This window comes from Larus michahellis, chromosome 6, assembly GCF_964199755.1.
Source record: "Larus michahellis chromosome 6, bLarMic1.1, whole genome shotgun sequence".
Lineage (NCBI taxonomy): Eukaryota > Metazoa > Chordata > Aves > Charadriiformes > Laridae > Larus > Larus michahellis.
In genome coordinates this window covers 28,497,531-28,515,237 of record NC_133901.1, presented here as the reverse complement: position 1 = coordinate 28,515,237, position 17,707 = coordinate 28,497,531, and the positions used below count along the sequence as shown (strand labels likewise).

Sequence of the window (17,707 nt, the reverse complement as noted above, 5' to 3'; positions counted from 1 at the left end):
AAGGTCATTTTTGAAGCTGCAGTGCCTTTTTTGCAAAAGTACGTGGTATTCCCCCTTTGTGTCACGCTTTTTGGGTGGAAATCTTGTTTCATTCTACGTGCAGTACAAGAAAAAAAAAAAACACGGAAAAGGGAAATTGTGGCGAAAATTGTCTAAGTTTTCTAACAGCTTCTCTCTGAACAATGAGCCTCATGCAAATGAGCGACACACTGCACAAAATTCCTCCTTTCCCAGCTTCATCAGCACAGTTGAGATTGTCACTTTGGGGGAGCTGATTAGCTTTGGAGTTTGGGGTTGACTCATCTGTTAGAACCACCTGAGCTGCCTTGATCACCGCACTGGTAGTCAGACACTACCATCAGCACGGGCCGCAGATCAGATGAGCGCTGCGAAGCAGTGGAAAGGCTCTGCCTTTTGGTGGAAACAGGCAGAGGCTGCTGCCCTTAGGGGAGGAAAGCAGAGGACTGAGCACCCCGTCACTGTCGTGCACACAGTATATAACGGCCCGTTCCTGTACCAGCTGAGAGGGTTACCTTTAGAGACCAGAAAATGACTTTTGAAGTGTGAAAGCTGTTAAATAGATTCAGCCCCCTGGATTAATACAGCGTGTGTGGTGCCTGGCAACACAGCAGAAACTTTTGGAAAAGTACAGTTGAAATATAAGTTCACTTAACACATCGTTGTGGTACCCAGCAGTTACAGGAGGGTCCAGATCCTAATCTTGCTCATCAACGTTGATTTATAAAGCTTTGAAAGCATGGGAAAAGCATGCAAGAACACACAAGTCTTCAGAAGATGTAGAAAGATCCATAGACAGACGGAAAGGAAGAGATTCTGGGAATCTTAGAAAAGGATGTTTTAAATAGAAAACATCACTCTGTCGCCAGTAAGTGCTGAAATAGGCACAGTCTGGTTTGGAAGATGGGAGGGAGCGGTGACTGTCCTGTCGTGGCTCGGGATGGCCGCAAGAGGGGAAGCTCCGCTGCACAACCTGCCTGCTCAGCCTTTCCCCTTGGCACAGGGTTACAATTTCTGTCTCTGTTTAACTACAGAGCACGGCGATGCTACAACTAATGATGCGGAACCCACCCCCGATCCAATCTGGGAAATTAATTCCCCTGTATATCAAGTCAGGCTCAGTATGAGTCCAGCAGCCTGTCCCCACCTGCCCCCCACCAGCTTGTGCCTACACCTGGGTGGGGAGTAAGAGCGCTGGCCTGGAGGGAACAGACTGAGGATCAGGGATCAGCCTGTTGCTTGCTTGCCCTTTGCTTGCCCTTTGCTTAGCGCAACAGTGCTGGATGATACATAGATGTTTGAGGAAGGGACAGTGAGGGCTACAGAAATGTCTCCCCTTCATCTGCGATGTTCTGCAGCTGCTCCACCATGACCCCTGTGGTGCTCCCTGCGTACGTGCTACACTGTCAGTTCCTGTTTCTTCACCTCATCTGAAAGTAGCTAGAAAAGGGGCAGCGTGAAATGGGCTGCTGATGCTGGAACGATGCTTCTGGGCCCATGCCCGAGAGGTGTGAGGGAAGGAGACTGCTCGGAGGAGACCATGGACTAGACGGATAGTCCTGTGAAGGGTGTGCAGAGCCTCCAAAGCCACAGGCTGAGTGAGCACGGGAGTGCTAGCAGTTAAAGTTGGACTCAAGTGCACCATAGCACGCTCTCCTGGTAGTTACTTTGTGTTTGCAAACTTAAAGAACAAAATTTCTTATTTATTTTCCTTGACAAGGGCTGATAGAGAACAGAGTTCGTTTTCCAGGGTTTCTCTTGGACCTGCGTTTTTTCTGGCAAGTATTTCCAAGGGCAAAAGTTGAGGTTATTCTCAGCTGCAGAAAATCTCACCGTTTTCACAATTAATTAAAATAAAACTTCTGCTGGTGGAAAAAATGCTCAAAAATCCTGAATTAAGATGGGAAAACTTCTTTTTTGTATTAAAAAGAAATCATAACAAAATATTCCTGCAGAGAACTTCTTTCACACTTTCCTCATGCCCTCATTCATCAAATCATCAGGAAGTGTACCATATGGAGGAAAAAAAAACCAAAACAAACCCTCCCATTTTCTGTCTCATCGAAGGGTTGCTACTATACAATTTTGAGAACAGTGCATTTCAGGAGACCCCATAGGAAAATCCTGCTAGGGCTCCTCCGACGTGTCCCCTCGGTTACTGTGCGACACTTTCTACCTCCCTGCTTACCTTGGCCTCAGTTGGCCCTGGAGATTTCGAAGACCCACGCTAATGGGTCACTTGAACTATATGATGCTACGCACAAAACAATTCCTCTTTATACATGCGGTGTATCTCCTTTCTTTTATGAACAGCAGTTAACCTGAGAATTGTTTGCTGCCAAATAAAAACAGGGATAGTGGATCAATGTCAGCCAGTCTGTAAAATGGGTGCAATCTTGCCTACTCTTTTGTAAGACATGTGAAGCATCTTATTTTTAAACACTCGCATCTCTGGCTGCTCCTACACAGCTGTTCTGCCTCAACAATAAAGTTTTTAGTGGGGTGAATGGAGGAATCACAGATGTAGTAACATTTTGATTATTCCTATGATGTCTTTCCCCCATTCTTTCCCTCCTTCTTTCCTTTTTTAACCCATGCAGGAAAGCGGTTGAGCTGCCTAAGAGACGGTTTGGAGTTCCTCTCGACCGAATCGGAGTGAGCCGTCTCGGCAACACCAAGGGTTAGCAGTTCCTGCAAGTAAGCCAAAGTACTCCCGGTGTGGGCAGGCTCAGAGAACCTCCCCCCCTTCTCAGTTATGTGGAGGTACTCAAGTCATGCCAGTAGGTCTTGGAAAAGATGGTTTGGGGAATGACGGCTTCTTACAATGTGGATTGTGACCGTCAATTTAGTTTGAATGCCCTAAATTAGAAACCCCCTGCAAGAAAACAAGTATTTCTAACATTTTCCATCTCCCGTAGATCACCTTACAGTGTGTTTTATCCAAGCCTTGCATTTCTGGTATGGGAAAATGTAATGTTTACTGCTTTTCTGCCTACAGGTACTTCTGCTCGGAATGATTGATGCTGTATTGGAAACATTTCAGGAATACAGAAGATGCATCACAGCATGTCTTGTCATTGACTAAAGATTCAACACGCAAGGAACTGACGTCCTGCAAAATCTGTTTCACGTTGCATTTTACAAATAATAACAAATTCAGTTCATCAGGTCAGAATGCTCTGACAGTTGTGCACTGTGCCACTGATAGGAGGGAACAGAAAATATGTATATAGTTTAGTTGCATGGCATTTATTTCTTAAACTAGCAGAAGTTCATTATCCTAGCAAGGACTGTTAGATTTTTTGGATTGAAAATAAAACTTCCGGAGATGCCAACAGCAGTCCATGAAAAGCAGACAGTTTGCTTTGCACGTTTCTTTCAAGAAGGTGTTTGTGTGGTAGATGAAGGGAGGATTTAACAGTTATGGGACAAACCTAGAATTATTTGAACTGCTGTTTGGGAGAAGATGTCTACTGACTTCACTAGGAGTTTGAATAAGAACTATGACAATACCTTAGTATTTGTCCTCGTGATTTAGTAGTCTTTCCCTTATCTCTGCGCCATATTTAGACATGTTTTCATCGTATGGCAGATCCTGAAATGTGGTGAGACTTCTAGTTTCCTCCTCTAAGCTGACGAATACATTTCACTCCTCCCTAGGCATAACACAGGATAGCATCCAAATATGAAGTCATCTACTTCCTAAGCCATCTGCATCATATGCCTTATTTTAGCCTCTTGATGAGCGCATGGGGCACAATCAGACGTCCAACTCTTAAAGTTCAAGAATTTCTCACTCTGGTAAAATGTAAACATGTCCTCTCCACTTCAGAGTAAAACAGGTTATCTTAAATCCTGTTTCATGCTTTTCACTTCTTTCCAGATTATAAAATATAGCTGAAAAGAGCTGTTTGCTGACATCTCAATGCTCAGATTCCTAGCTGACATTTTCTAAACCTCACATGCTTCTTCTTGGGCTTTGATCGATGTCAGCTAAATTCCTTGGATTGCTATTCTTAGGTATAAATCAACCTTAGAATTACCAAAGAAGATCCATTGAGAAAGGGATTATGCGGCACTAAGAAAAAAAAAAAAGATTCTTGCCAAGCACCCTGAGTTAGGCAGCCAGTAAGGCTGAAGATAGGACGTAAGTGTTAATTTCCTGATCTTCTGTGAAGCACAAAGCACCTGGCTGTTGGCTAGCAAAATGGGTGAAAAATACAGTCAGCTTCTCAGTCAGCTACAGAAAAGGAGTTGGGAATTCAATGAGTCTTTGAAGTTAAAGTTGCTCTGAGGAGTAGGACTTTGGAGCAATTGCTCCTGTTCAGGCCATGGTGGGAGGTGAGGATCCCTCTCAGAAGGGCAGGTAGCATCCAATACATGTCTGAGAGGGGCAGTGCTCAGCCATAGCAGGGACCTTTCCCATTTTCCCTCTTGCTTAGAGCCCTGCCCTGAGACCAGGACTGGCCCAGCCAGAGAAACTTTGCAAAAAACTTTGCTTTTCTTGACATCTCCGATATAGGCTAATGCTGCTGACAGCAGCTTCACAAACCAGTGAATCCCATCAAACAGAGCACTCTCTAGCTGAGTTAGGTGAATTGTCATGCTTGCCGTGAGGGGAAGCACTGCAGATGCTTTCCAGACCAAGATCTTGAAAGCCGTAGAAAGAAAGAAGAGCTGTAAGTCCATGGTCATCTTGAGGTTTTGCTCCCTGCTTTTCCGCTGGTCCCACTGCTCGTTTTCTGCCTTTAAACTTGCAGGTGAAGGCTCTGAGAGCTGGATTGAGTGGGTGCGTGTAGACTGGCTGATGCGAGACAAGATTTTCTGTCCATGCTAGAAGCAAATTGGCAAATGCAGACAAGCCCAGACCCTGTCCTCTGCAGTGCACTGCCACCACCTATGCCGAGCCCGCCCTGCGGTTTAGTAAACAGTTATCTCATTGCACTGAGCTCATCCAGCTAGTCTGAAAATAATCTGCTTGTAAAGCAGCCATATGTATGGGGCAAGGGCAGATTATGGAAGTGTTGTAGACCTGGCCATTTATACAGCTGTCTGTCAAAAGCAGCACGGACAGATTCATTGCCTGACATATTTGGGGAGACTCAGATCAGAGGAATCCAATGTTGACACAGCAGCTTTGCAAAGGCATTGCTGGATCATAAAAGTATTGTAACAGTTGGCAGGTGTTAGCCTGGGCTTCCAAATAAAGTTGGGTTTTAAAGCCTGTAGTTGCGTGCAGAAATGCCCTCCATCTGAAGGGTGATGTGAAAGCAAAGCAGGACAGAGGTGTCTGTGATGGTTTCGCTTGGGACTGGGAGATGGAAGCGTCAGTCCTGCTCTTGGCTCCCACCTCACGGCATGGATTACTTGGGAGAAAGCAGCAGCCTTTCTGTTCCTCTGCTCCATCCGCCACAGAGCACACTGAGACCTCCTGTGGCTCAAAAAGAGCTCTTTAAAATCCATAAAGTGGCAGATGCTCTTTAAAATATGATGGTGTCTGAAAGGCTGAAACCCACAATTTGTTTTCATAGATGATAGCTTCAGTCAGCATGCATAGCATGAAAGTCAACAAATGTGAAATGAGGATATACTCCAGCATCCGTTGCACGCTAGATTTGCCCTGTGCTGGCTGTTTGCAAATCCATTCAGATGCCTGTGAGGATTTTATGCTAATAAATCAACATGGTCTACTAGAATGTCTAAGGGAAATCCCTTTAATTATTGCCTGTGGGTCATTAACTTTAGCAAGAGTGACTGCCCAAGCATGGGTGAGGTGTGAGCAGCCATGATGTGGAGGTGGCACCTGAGGAAGAGTTTCTGTTCTGTGTGTTTAGGAGAAAGGACAGGACCCCTCCAGTGACATGCTGAGAGTGAGACTAGAGAGCGCATCCCCGCCTTTGCTCCGAATTAATAAATGAATTGCATTCAACACCCATTCATCACTCCAGCAGAAGCAGCTAACACAGCAGCATATAGTGACTGTGAGGAAATAGCCAGGTAGTTTGGGTACCATAAGCTCTTAAATAACTGCTGATAGGACATAGCACACCATGTGAGATAAAAATCACTGCTAAGCAGCATGGTGCATATCACTCCAGGGAATTCCTGTGTTCAGGATCAGAGCAAGCTGTTATATAGCCACAGACCACATATTCCTTTTCCTGACTCACTGATGAGTTGTCACACCAGGTCAGGAAGGCATGGCTACAGCTAGCAGGTGACAGATGGAGCCTTTCATTGCGCTGGGATTTCCTGCAAGCCGAAAGAATCTGAGCTGAACACCAGCTTGGGGCACTCAACACAGCTTTTGTAACACACCTCCCTTTCGGCTGCAGCACCAAAATCTTAAAGAAAGAGAGACCCTTCTCTTGGCAATAGGCTATAATTTTCCCTGAATTTGGTGCTGTTGAGAGGATATGTGAAATTATGCTCCCGCATACCTTTTCACTTCCACAAAAGCAACAGAAAATGGGAAATGTGTTTTGGAAATAGCAAAGAATTAATGTTAACAGCAAACTGTATTTTGCATGTCATGAGACCTCACTGATATAATCAAGCTGGTTTTACTCCATAGATGCCAGCTTTGGCCTGTAATAGGATGAACAGATCTCCTGTTAATGAAGTACATACAAGGTACTGCTGTGGTGTATGCACATCTTGCCGGAGCCCAAGGCAATTAATGTAACATGGTAATTACACCTTTGGGAGAGGTAAAGTTTTGAAGAATATGTAGTATGCAGGCTACAGTTAAATAGCTCAACAGGGCTGGAGAGACAGTTCAAATCCAGTCAAAATCAGCCCACACATTCACAGTGGCTACCGGATTCTGCTCTCATTTACACCACTGGAAACCCCAAAGTTACCATCAGTGGCCTTTAGATTTATTCTGAATTTACACCTTTGGGAACATGGTTTGTTATTTTTGCAAATAAATGTAGGCAACGTGACTTAAGATGAACATACGTGGGAACCACTAATGGATTGTAATCTCCCTTTTGGACCGGTGCAGACGTAATTCTGCAGTAGAAAAAGCCAGCTAGCATCTGCTCTGAGCAGCCAGGCGAGCCAAAAAACTCTTCTCAAAGCATCTCTTTGGGTGAGTAGGTAGAAATCAGTGGGTCTGCCCCAGTCCTACGAGGACAGCAGCCCACACATATCCATGGGGAAGACCAAACTCTCATTCCTAGTTCTGGTCAGAAGGAAGTGCCTTTTCCTCAGGCACGTTAAAACAGGCCTGTGTTGTTATAGCTAGGTGTTTAATGGGAGCCTTTTTTCCATTGTAAACTTCTCATGAACCATTGGGTAACAAGACCCTACATCAAGGGAAACGCGGCTGCCCCTTGGGCCTCTGCAAGAGGTGAGAAAGAAAACAGCACATGCTTCTGTGCAACAGAAAATCTTTATTGGAAAGATATCCAAAGGATCCAGACTTCCGTGCCTGTCTTCCCACAAACCTACTGTATATGCTGACAGGACACAACGGGGAACAGCTGTGGCTCAGCAAGCCGAGGCAGGCAGCCCTTTGCCCTTCCCATTACACCCAGTCTGTCTTCCTGTCCCAACAGCGGGCCTTAGGTCATCACAGACCTGCTCGTAGGAGGCGACGGGAAGCCCAGACACGACCATGAGCAACGTCTGCAGATGTGGGCAGAGGCCCAAGCTCCAGGGAACTGAGTGTTTGGTGCCTGTGGGCACCTGGTGAGAAGGGGAAGAATGTACAGTGGCAGCAGACTGAATGGCACACGCAGGACAGCAAGGAGAGTTGGGAAGCATGTTCCAAGTAGAAGATCATGGCAGGTTAAACCTGGAAGGGAGGAAAGCTGGAGAGTGGTAGCGGGCTACCTGCCACCATCCTTGTAATATTTGGCTGTGGTGTGATGGTGGAGGATGGCATCTGAGTTAGCAGCACAATGAGAGAACAGAACAAACTCTTAACACAGCAAGACAGTTTGGGGAAGGGCTCATCTTCATCCTCTGGTCCTGGCAAGCCTTCATATGCAGTATTTCCAAAAGCAGGCTGGGAAAGGATACAAGAGAAGGATGTTAGCATCCAAGGGACTTTTTCCAGCTTCCCGCTCTAGCCCTGCAGTGGGTTTCAAAAGCCCCGTGTCTTGAGAGAGCTGGGGCGTGAAGCCAGCATTGTGGCTTCTGGGCACATCTCAATCACCAGCTTTGACTTCATATAACACTTTTAGAGGGTGTTTCTTTTAGCTGCTTAAAGTGTAAAGAAGGGGTCTAAAAGTTGTTTCCGTGTTGCTTGATTTACAAGGATTTGCTCCTCTTTTTGCTTTACTTCAGCAATATCAGGAATCAGCTTTTCCTTTCCTGTCTACTGGCCAGCAGCGTTGCTGCCTCAGAGATGCGTGCAGGGTTTTTCACCTGTGGCTGACTGGAAGAGCAGGATACTGACTTGGAGAGACAGGATCTGGTCCTTACAATTTTTTTTTTTAAAAACCCAGTCACTCTATCGTTCTGCCGCTAACTGTCATCCAAACAACACTCATCTCTGTGGGATCTTCTAAGAAGAACAGATAGGGGAAGGATACACATTTTGGTGCTGGAAAAAACAGCTGTACCAGCAGCATTCCCTGTTCTTTGAATCCTGTGTGGGTCTCCTGTTGTCGAGTATGAGAAGAGATTTCTGCCTGATTTTTGAAAGCGGGATCTTGGGAGGAAGCTTCTACTGAATCAGCAGTGCTCATGCTGAGACACGAGCTCCTGCCACAATGGAAGGACTTCAGATGAAGGCGAAGGTTCTCTGCTTTAATTTCTGGCAGAATGATTTAAACCTGGCAGAGGGAAGTTGTTTTATCTATGTTTGAACCTTTCAGACTGGTGGGGGCATGAATTAGATTAGCCAAATTAATGACAGCCTCCAGGCTTGCTTATAAATTGCAGATTGCCCAAGGATCACCTCAGCACTTAAGCAAGCCTCGCACAAAGGGATTTTCTCTTGGCTGTCTGGCAGGTTGTCAGCTTGCACATGCACAGAGCGTGTGGGGTAAGGGCAGAACGAGCTCTTTTGTTTTTAGGCGAGATCCGTCATCAGTGACTTCTGGTTTACAGCTGCCAGTGCTTTGTGGAGGAATCCACTGATAGCCAGCGTGAATGGCGTTGTCCATGCGCTTGTCAGGAGCAGCCTTGCAGGAGCACTGGTGCAATATGCCCCTGAGTTGCTGGATACAGGCTGGACAAAGCTTGGAGACCAACTGGGGGACCTAGCAGATCTTAGCTCCCTGCATTCTTGGTTGATTTCCACATCCTTTTTAGCTGCTTTTCAGCAGCACAAACAAGCTCTCCTTTTCAGTCTGTAGGAAGGCAGTGACCTTGGCAGCGGGGAATGCATGCACTCCACATGCCTCATTATGCCTGCAGGACTAGCTTTGTGCCCAGAGCGAAGTGAGGATTCCACTGCGGGGACGTGTTCCTACAGAACTCACCTCCTCCAGGACAGGCACTAGTTGCCCGTATAGCCCCATGTTCCGCTGTGAACGGGGGGATGCAACGCTGACTGCCTCCAGTGGGGTCCTTGGTGAGCAGACCCGGTGGATCTGCCCTGACAGCGGGCAGGGCTGGGTACACAGTCCTCCTCACCAGCTGCTAAACCAGCCAGCCATTAATAAGAGAGGGTCAGGACTGCTAGAAAAGCTGCCAACCTGTTTTTTCAGCATATTTGGGGCATGTTTACTGTCCCTGTCTTTGTTGCACAAAGGAAGCCCTGGAGATGAGAGCTGGACAGGGTGGCTGCAGGGCTCTAACCCAAAACGTACCGCGTTTTTTGGGCTGGGATGCGGAGAGACTTTCCAAGGCGTAGGCCACCTCTGACCCTTCCTCAGTTGAGAGCTGATCCTTCAATTTCTCCAGCTGTTTAAAAACAAACACAGCAGTAAACAAATGCCCCATCATGCAGGAGGTACAGGCAGCCTGGCTGCCAGCAGCACCACAAGGGACAGGATTTTCCGTGGAGCAGGATCATTCCAGGAGGATCTGCCGTGGAGCACGTGCTCCTTCACTGAGCCACTTGTTTTGTGGCAGCACCACAGGGTGTAGGCACCCATTCCTCTTCCCCTCCACCCCAGGGTGCAAACCCCTGTGGAGAAGAGGCTGTGTAGAAGGATATTGCACTAGTAAGAGTCGAGTCAGTGCTGGGGCAGGAGGTCTCCAGGTATCCACCCACTGCAGCAGACAGCATCGCTTCTCCACTGCTCTGGGTTGTCCCTCCCCTTCCTTCCCCCCAGCCCTCGCTAACTTCCCTGGGTTATAATGCGGAAAGTCCACAGTATTTCTTCTCTATCTGTAGCTACTCTTTTCTAGTAGACTGGGAGCATCTGTGGCCATCATCTAGACTTCTGCTCTGGCAGCATTTCTGCCAGGAAGCCACAGCCTCAGCACTGGAGCAAGGGGCTAGGGTAGGAGCTGGCAGCCTTCCGTCTGGCATGCCGCACTGTGGATTTTCAGTTTGAAGTGAAAAGTGCCAAGTGGAACCCAGCAGGACCTTCAGGATCCACGCAAACAGCTGGACCTAGCTTGACAAAGGGGAAAAAAGGTTTCCACTGCCTGCGGGGTTTGGGGCACGGTGGGGCCCGTATCAAGGTTGCTGCGCACCTTTCCCTGTTCCTGTGAACGCGGTGTGGGATGGGGCATCCTCTTGCTATCTGTGTCTGTGCACACTCCACACAGCACCACAGGGCTCTGACCCCGGGCAGCGCCTCCCTTACTAGTGAAGAGCCCAAATGAAAATCAGTCTGGATGGAGTGTGCAGTGGCTATCCCTCTAACTTCAGCCCGTTATCAGATGCATCCAGCTGCTGCAACGCCTAGGAAGGCAGCAAGGCCTCCCCTTCTCCCTCTCTTTTCTTCCATGGAGACTTCCTTTGGCATCTCTTTTTTTCCTGTCTTGGCCTTTGCTAGCCTTTCACTGGTGGCAGAGGCAAGAGCTGCCTCAGCCTTTATTGCACTGGTCTATAGCCTTACTTGCTTCTTATCTTTTCCAGCTTGCACAACTATTTAGCCCAAGTTCTGCTTTTCCCTTTGTGTGATACACGCTTACATTATAGCTGCAGAGTGAAGAGCAGCAGGATGTAAAGACAGAAGAATAGGGCATAAAGACAACATGCACAGTTGTTTAGCTATTCATGCAACAGTATGTATATATGTGTCTCTGCATTTGCTCCTCTCACCTGTTCAAGCTCTTCAAACTTCTTTGCCAGCTCCCAGTCTGCAAGAAGGGAGAGAGTAACATCAGCATCTGCATTGCTTCCCAAGGTTCAAATCCAAAACAGTTTCTTCATTTAAGCTCTTCAGTTGTTGACAAAAAAAGACCTAGTTACCATTTATTTCCTGATGGTGATCTCCAAATCTATGGTAGCAGAAACAGTGGCAGAATAGTGTGCTTTTTCTACTGAATTCTATGGGACTTTATCCTAATTCTCCATTACAAGGGAGGCTTCTTCATCATTGCCCAGGCTCTAGGGGAGTTGGCCCAACAAGGTCACATACTGTGTGATACCAGCTCAGGTGAACCTCTCTGCTGCTTTTTGATTTTTATCTTGGTAACAGCAAATCCCTAATGCTGGCTTTTCTGTCACTGGCCTTTTATATCATAGAAACATAGAACCACAGGGTTGGAAGGGACCTCTGGAGATCATCTGCTCCAACCCCCCTGCCAGAGCAGGGTCACCCAGAGCAGGTCACACAGGAACGTGTCCAGGCGGGTTTGGAACATCTCCAGAGACTCCACCACCTCTCTGGGCAGCCTGTTCCAGTGCTCTGCCACCCTCAAAGTAAACAAGTTCCTTCTCATGTTTAGGTGGTACTTCCTGTGCTCAAGTTTGTGCCCATTCCCTCTTGTCCTGTCGCTGGGCACCACTGAAAAGAGCCTGGCCCCATCCTCCTGACACCCACCCTTAAAGTATTCATAAGTGTTGATAAGATCCCTCCTCAGTCATCTTTTTTCCAGACTGAAGAGACCCAAATCCCTCAGCCTTTCTTCATAAGAGAGGTGTTCAGTGCCCTAATCATCTTGGTAGCCCTTTGCTGCACCCTCTCCAGCAGTTCCCTGTCCCTCTTGAACCGGGGAGCCCAGAACTCCCATTTATATGAACTCCCATTGCTTCCTTTAAGACTTGTTTATCCTCACGTCACCCACGCAGTCAGAAGTCAGAAGACACAGATTTAGCCTAGCATAACTTATTGCTTTATAAGTAAGCAAACATCAGGGTTGGCAGAGTGGAACAACAGGAAAAGTAACATAGCAGTGAGTGCACCGACTCCACACTTCTAAATGTTAGGGGAGCACGGGGGCCTGGGGACCAGCTTCATAGATCAGACTTAGAGATCTCAAGGTGGAGCAGTACTATACTAGACGATTGTCAAAAAACTGTGCAGATGGATGAACAAACTGCCCTGAGATATCCCATCCAGGACAAGGGGAGAGTTAGGTGCCTGTGAATGGGATCTAAAACCTCTGGCTGAATTGGACTAGCAATAGGGAAGGCTGCAGGAAGGGATGGGGGGATTTCAGTCTCACTCCTCTTGAGGACTGGGGGACCTTATTCCAGATTCAAATTGATGTCAAAAACAGGTATTTTTTTTTTTTAATAAGATAGATGAAACAATGGAAAGCACCGTGGCAAAATGAGCTCAGTCAAAACTGAGTGACTGGACTACAGCAGTTCTCCTGGGAGGGGAACGCAAAGTGATCAGCTGGCTTTAAGTGCCAGTTTGAGAAAAAAATGCACTAAAATAAGTAGAAGAGCCAGAAAAGAGCTAAAGAATGTCTCTGCTGGGCCCCACAAGAAAGCCAAAAAACAGCCCTGGAGCTGCCTCCTTTGTCTGCTCTTAACGTGGCAGCAGGCGTTGGTCTGCATCTCCGAGGGGATTTAGGATATAATTCCCCTTGATTTCAGATAAGATTTCAGATAAGATAGGTTTCAGATAAGACCGCAGCACACTGACACATTGCCAGACTTGGGCTTTTTTTTTTTTTAATGTTTGAAACTGAGCAGGAGGGTGCCAAGAAAGAGCTGCCTCCGTCTCAGTTGAAAAATCCTGAGTATTTTCTGACAGATATTAATCCAACAGAAAAAGTAGCAGTTCCTAAACAAATCTATTGCATCAGGGCTCGGTTTGAGAGACAGGACGGGGACGGGGATGGGCTGGGAGTCAGGAGGTGGGGGCTCTGTTCCTGGCACTGCCAGCAATGACCTCAGGCAGATTCCTTTTAAGCATGTCTTTACATATCCGTAAGACAGAGGCAGCCAGGCCTGCGTATCTGCAAGTGAAAAGTGCTGCTTAAGAGATTATTATTATTATTATTATTATTATTATTATTATTATTATTATTATTATTATTATTATTATTATTATTATTCTACACATTTTTACCTCTTTCAGAGTTTCAAGTGCCGATTTTGGCTCAGCTTTCCACAAACCATAAGCTTCGCCAATGACTGCTATGAATAGGAAATGATCAGCGGTCAAAATTTGGAACAGATTATCTCAGGCAGGGAGAAGGAAGTTAATTTATGGATGAAGCCTTGAGAAACTGCCTGCTGTAAATCCTCTGTCTGTGCTCTGCTCAGAGATTCATTATATTCAATTGTCTGGCATAAAATGCAGCCTTTCCTCTAGGAGTAATAAGTGCAATAATCCATAAACCAATCATAAAAATGTTATTTTTTGAATGCATCCCCTTTGCAAGAAGAATGCCTTTGTTAGTATAAGGACTTGATTTATTTGTGTTTGTTTATTTGTCCCAGGATTGTCCAACCACTGCCTCACTGCATTAACAAGGGGCTGGAGAAGAGCACTGAGTGATTTTGATGAATGGATTTTCATAATAAAATTTTTGCCGAGCCCTATTCTCGACTGTTTTCACAGGAAAGAGCAGCTTCCCGCTCTGAGACCACCACATATGGTCCAAACCCTCCCCAGGCTGTGGTGGCCGTGGGAATAGCTGACCCCTGTAATCCACATGGTGCTTGTGATGGCTGTGCGTAGTGTCATGGAAAGCCCAAATTTCTCTTCAGCGGGTCTGAGTTTAGCCACGTGTGAGTGGCTTTAAATTTGGTGTCTGTTCACAGACCACAGACAGGAAAAGCCTCCTCCTCTTGGCTGTGTGGGAAAAGCCCGTTGTCTCAACTTCTTCCAGCAGTAGCGGAGGCTCTGGCTCAGACAGGAGCTGCCACCACCCTTGTCCCAACTTACACCTGACCCCAAGGGATCTCAGCCATATGATCTCTGCAAAATCTTGATGCCGCCGCACTGCCCTGTGTGCTCACAAGATGCTGCTGGTTTTACCAGCAAGACACTGAGCTGTGTCTCAAAGGCGCGTGGGGCTGTACTGGGTGTGGGTGGAGAGGTGACTCCCAAGGCTGACCCATGCCCCAGGCATAGCATAAAACGTCTCAGGGGTAGCAGAGGCACAGGGACTCAGCAGCATCTCTTCTTGCTATTCTGTGCACAAACATGCTCCCTTCCCAGCTCGGTTCCCTTCCCAGTTCAGTGCTGAGTGTCTGAGGATCTAAGGTACATGGTTTTGGGCAGTTTTACGTGGCATTGTAAAGGCAGGTCCAGGATCCTCGTGATGGAGAACATCTGACATTAATCATGTGTAGGCACCATGCTGGATGCTTCCACTTTCTGAGCAGCTGGTATTTCTGAGGAACCTGAGGAGCGGGTTCCTTGCATTCATGCAAACACAGATTCAAGAAGCTGAAATCTCCCATCCCCTTCTCTTACCAATATTTTCCGGTCTCCGCCATGCGAGTTTCTTATTAAGAAGCAGAGTCAGCAGTGTGTCCTCATGATTTGTGTCTTCTCTCTCCGGAAGCACTCGGTTCTCTGCGGCACATAAAACACACCTTTCTCAATCTCCAATGAAAAAAAAAGGGTGCACCCTCCAGCCCCCAGCATTAAAACAATAATGAAGAAGGCGAAGAAGTGGAAGGGAAAAGTCTCCTGTCAGCCCTTTGTCAGGGTGGAAGGAGTCTGGGGGAAGAGGAAGATGTGTGAGAACAGAATGAAATGTCCAGGCAGTGAGGGCTGCGCAGTGAAAGGCTGCAGGATGGGGCGGCCATCCCTGCCAGCTCTGGGCTGCTGGCCAGTCTCACTGCAGCCTCATCAACATGGCTGGCTGCAGAGAGACGGAGACATCACCTTGATTTAGAGAGTCCTGACTTCTTCTGCAAGGCAGATGTAGCTGATGCCTCTGCAAAGCCAGACAGCGACCCACAAGATCCTCTTCTCAAAACCGCAAATGTTCCCCCGACTCAGACCATCCACCTTCCCGGGGCCAACAGAGGTGGGAACTCGCTCCTCATGAGGGCTGATGCGTGGGTACCACAGCTGAAAAGCCCTACAGCCCCACAGTCTATTCTCGCACTTACTCAGCCTTGGGGCTGCTATATCTGATTGCCAGTGGTATTAAAGGATTCTTCCTGAACAGAGCCAAAGTGTGGAGGAGTTTAAAGCGAGCATCTTTATCCCCAAGGAAGCCTCTTACAGTAGCTGTAGGCCACGCAGAATTTTTCTGTTTTCCAGGAAAAACCTCCCCAAGCTGCTGTCCTAAAGCAATTTGGACCTCTCTATGAGGCCCCTTTAGGGAGCTTTCTCAGTGGTTTTGCTTTAGTGGTTGTGGCTATGCCCTCAAATGAATGGTTGTGAAGGTCAAGGGTTCAGCAGAAACCAACGGACACAGGGGATGGGACTAATCAGAGCTCCGAAGGCTCTGAGACCCACCCAGCTCTGCTGAACAGATTTCCAGAATTATCTGAAACTTGAGTATTGCATTCAATTTTGAGAATGACAGAATGGGAGCCACACTTTACAGAGAGAACGACCATTCCCCAAAATCTTTGGTCTGAACACTCCTACGCTACAAAGCCCTAGAAGATGCCAACGGAATCCATGGAAAAAACGAGGAAATTATGCAGAAAGGCTTATTTTGTCTTCTTCCAGGATCTTTAGGGCTTCCTCTCACTCCCTTCAAGGAGGTGAAAAAGGAGAAAATGGTCTCGTATAGCCATCAGCCCTACATAGCTGTGACGGGATGGATGCAATTATTTTTGGTACACTTGAGACAAAACATTGTACCAGATGAGTTTTAAGGATGCTCAAGAGTATGTGGGAATCAGCTCCGTTAGCTAAAGTCACATAATCAGCTCCGTTAGCTAAAGTCACATAAATCTGCAGAAGCGGAGGGGCTCTGGCCAAAGTGATGCTCCAAGAATTTGCCCAGCCTCAACCCTGCCTCACGCTGCGGCTGAAGCCGCTGATCCTGATTGCGATCTCTGGAAATAAACCTGAGGGAATTAGCAGAGCTACACACTATGTAAAACTTGCAGTTAGCGTGGAGTGCTGTAAACCTCATTCCTAAGTCTGGAAGACAGTTATGATTTTAAAATAGCTACTTTTAGTCATTTGGGGGATTTGCTACAGAAAAAAAAAAACACCCCATAAACACTCTAGTAAAAACTAAACAGAAGCAGTATTTAGATAGAGTGGCCTCAGGAATGTTTTGGTTGTCATTATGAAAATAAATAGGTGATATAACGGGAAAAATCATTTGAAAAGCAATGTTATTTTCAAGCCTATATTTAGCTGCTCCTTTTTTTTTTTTGTACTGCCAAGTCTCTTTAAGAAAGAAGATTAATGATTGACATTTCCCTGCAGAATAAGTTCAAGCTAAGATTAATTTAAATTATGGGAGAAGAACATATAAAAAGAAGTTTTGTGAATAAAAAAAGTTCAGCAGCACCCTACTACTGACATTTATGAGCTGTCAAATCTCATATGGTGCATACTGGAATTGCTACTCTCTGATATTTTAATGTTTTTCCTTGGAAATTTTCTTTTGGGAAAGAAAGAGCTACCCTTACCAGATTTCACCAGATCTGATATTTTTACTGATTAGCAGAATGTGTCATACGACCAGCTGCAGACCAGAAGGACAGCTTTAGCTCATGCTAATATGAACCAGTCTCTGGGTAGTACCCAAGTTAATTGATTGTTTAGTATAGCTCATTTTCTTTTCTTTTATGGATAAGCAAGTGTTGCATGGCCATGACAAGCAGCAAAGCAAAGCAAAAAGATAACCACCTACCTGTGTCATCTAGTCTGTATTCCAGCTTACCTTGTAGTAAAAAAGGCTCCCCATGTGTAGATGGGAGATACGCAGTCATGGTCAAGATGGTTAGCACTCCAAGGGACAGCTGGACAGACCACATCTTCTCCATGTTCCCACCACCCAAAAGCATTCTTCCTTCAGGCACAGTGGAGGACTTCAATGCAACCCAGTGCCAGATGAGCTCACTTTTAAGAGGCAGTGGATGTGCCGTGATTGCAAATGGCCTTTGGAGGAGGGGAGAAAAATATCTCTTGAGATATAATTCAACCTGTCAATATGATTCACTCCTTTGGGAGTGGACAGAACAACCCAGTAACAGACGTCAGATGGAACCTGTTCAATATATCTCATATCAGACTGATTTAATGAATTCTGATGTTCCCACAGGCACGCACGATCCATGCACACGGATATACGTTCCATACCTACGTACATTAAAAATATTTTTTTGGGGGCTACTGCTTTAACAGAGTTCAGACATGAGGACTCCCACATTAGCGAGGAAGATTTGTCTAACGTACCAGTTGCTGTATGTCACCAGTTTGGACAGAATCAGGTTAAT

The 17,707-nt window shown here is 46.4% G+C and overlaps 2 protein-coding genes across 7 annotated transcripts in view; one reads left to right on the top strand and one right to left on the bottom strand.

Annotated features, from left to right (window-relative positions):
- The window catches only part of OSTN (osteocrin), a 104,410-nt gene extending 98,882 nt beyond the window's left edge, over positions 1-5,528 (top strand). For 3 of the 5 annotated variants that reach the window (XM_074591248.1, XM_074591247.1, XM_074591250.1), the window contains exons 4-5: positions 2,619-2,698; positions 3,017-5,528. In XM_074591248.1, coding sequence (XP_074447349.1) covers positions 2,619-2,698; positions 3,017-3,039 — 103 coding nt within the window. In that variant the 3' untranslated portion in view covers positions 3,040-5,528. Of the gene's footprint in view, positions 1-2,618; positions 2,716-3,016 lie in introns of all 5 variants that reach the window. The other 2 variants (XM_074591251.1, XM_074591252.1) reach the window with 1 other exon arrangement.
- Positions 5,529-7,400: 1,872 nt separating this feature from the next.
- On the bottom strand, positions 7,401-17,442 carry UTS2B (urotensin 2B). 2 transcript variants are annotated; one of them, XM_074591932.1, is made up of 5 exons: positions 17,152-17,442; positions 14,760-14,861; positions 11,198-11,235; positions 9,789-9,882; positions 7,401-8,035 (listed from the first exon to the last, which is right to left on the bottom strand). In XM_074591932.1, the coding sequence occupies exons 1-5, from the start codon at positions 17,273-17,275 to the stop codon at positions 8,010-8,012; spliced, it is 384 nt and encodes a 127-aa protein (XP_074448033.1). In that variant the 5' UTR covers positions 17,276-17,442; the 3' UTR covers positions 7,401-8,009. The 2 variants fall into 2 exon arrangements, with proteins under 2 accessions (XP_074448033.1, XP_074448032.1); XM_074591931.1 differs by having other exon boundaries at positions 7,403-8,035; positions 17,122-17,302.
- Positions 17,443-17,707: the final 265 nt, after the last annotated feature.

Coding starts and splice junctions, on each gene's coding strand:
- UTS2B (XM_074591931.1), bottom strand. CDS start 17,275: ATGCTTTTGGGTGGTGGGAACATGGAGAAGATGTGGTCTGTCCAGCTG. Junction 9,883..11,197: donor AGTTTGAAGAGCTTGAACAG/GTGAGAGGAGCA, acceptor GTTTTTAAACAG/CTGGAGAAATTGAAGGATCA. Junction 8,036..9,788: donor ATCCCAGCCCAAAAAACGCG/GTACGTTTTGGG, acceptor ATCCTTTCCCAG/CCTGCTTTTGGAAATACTGC.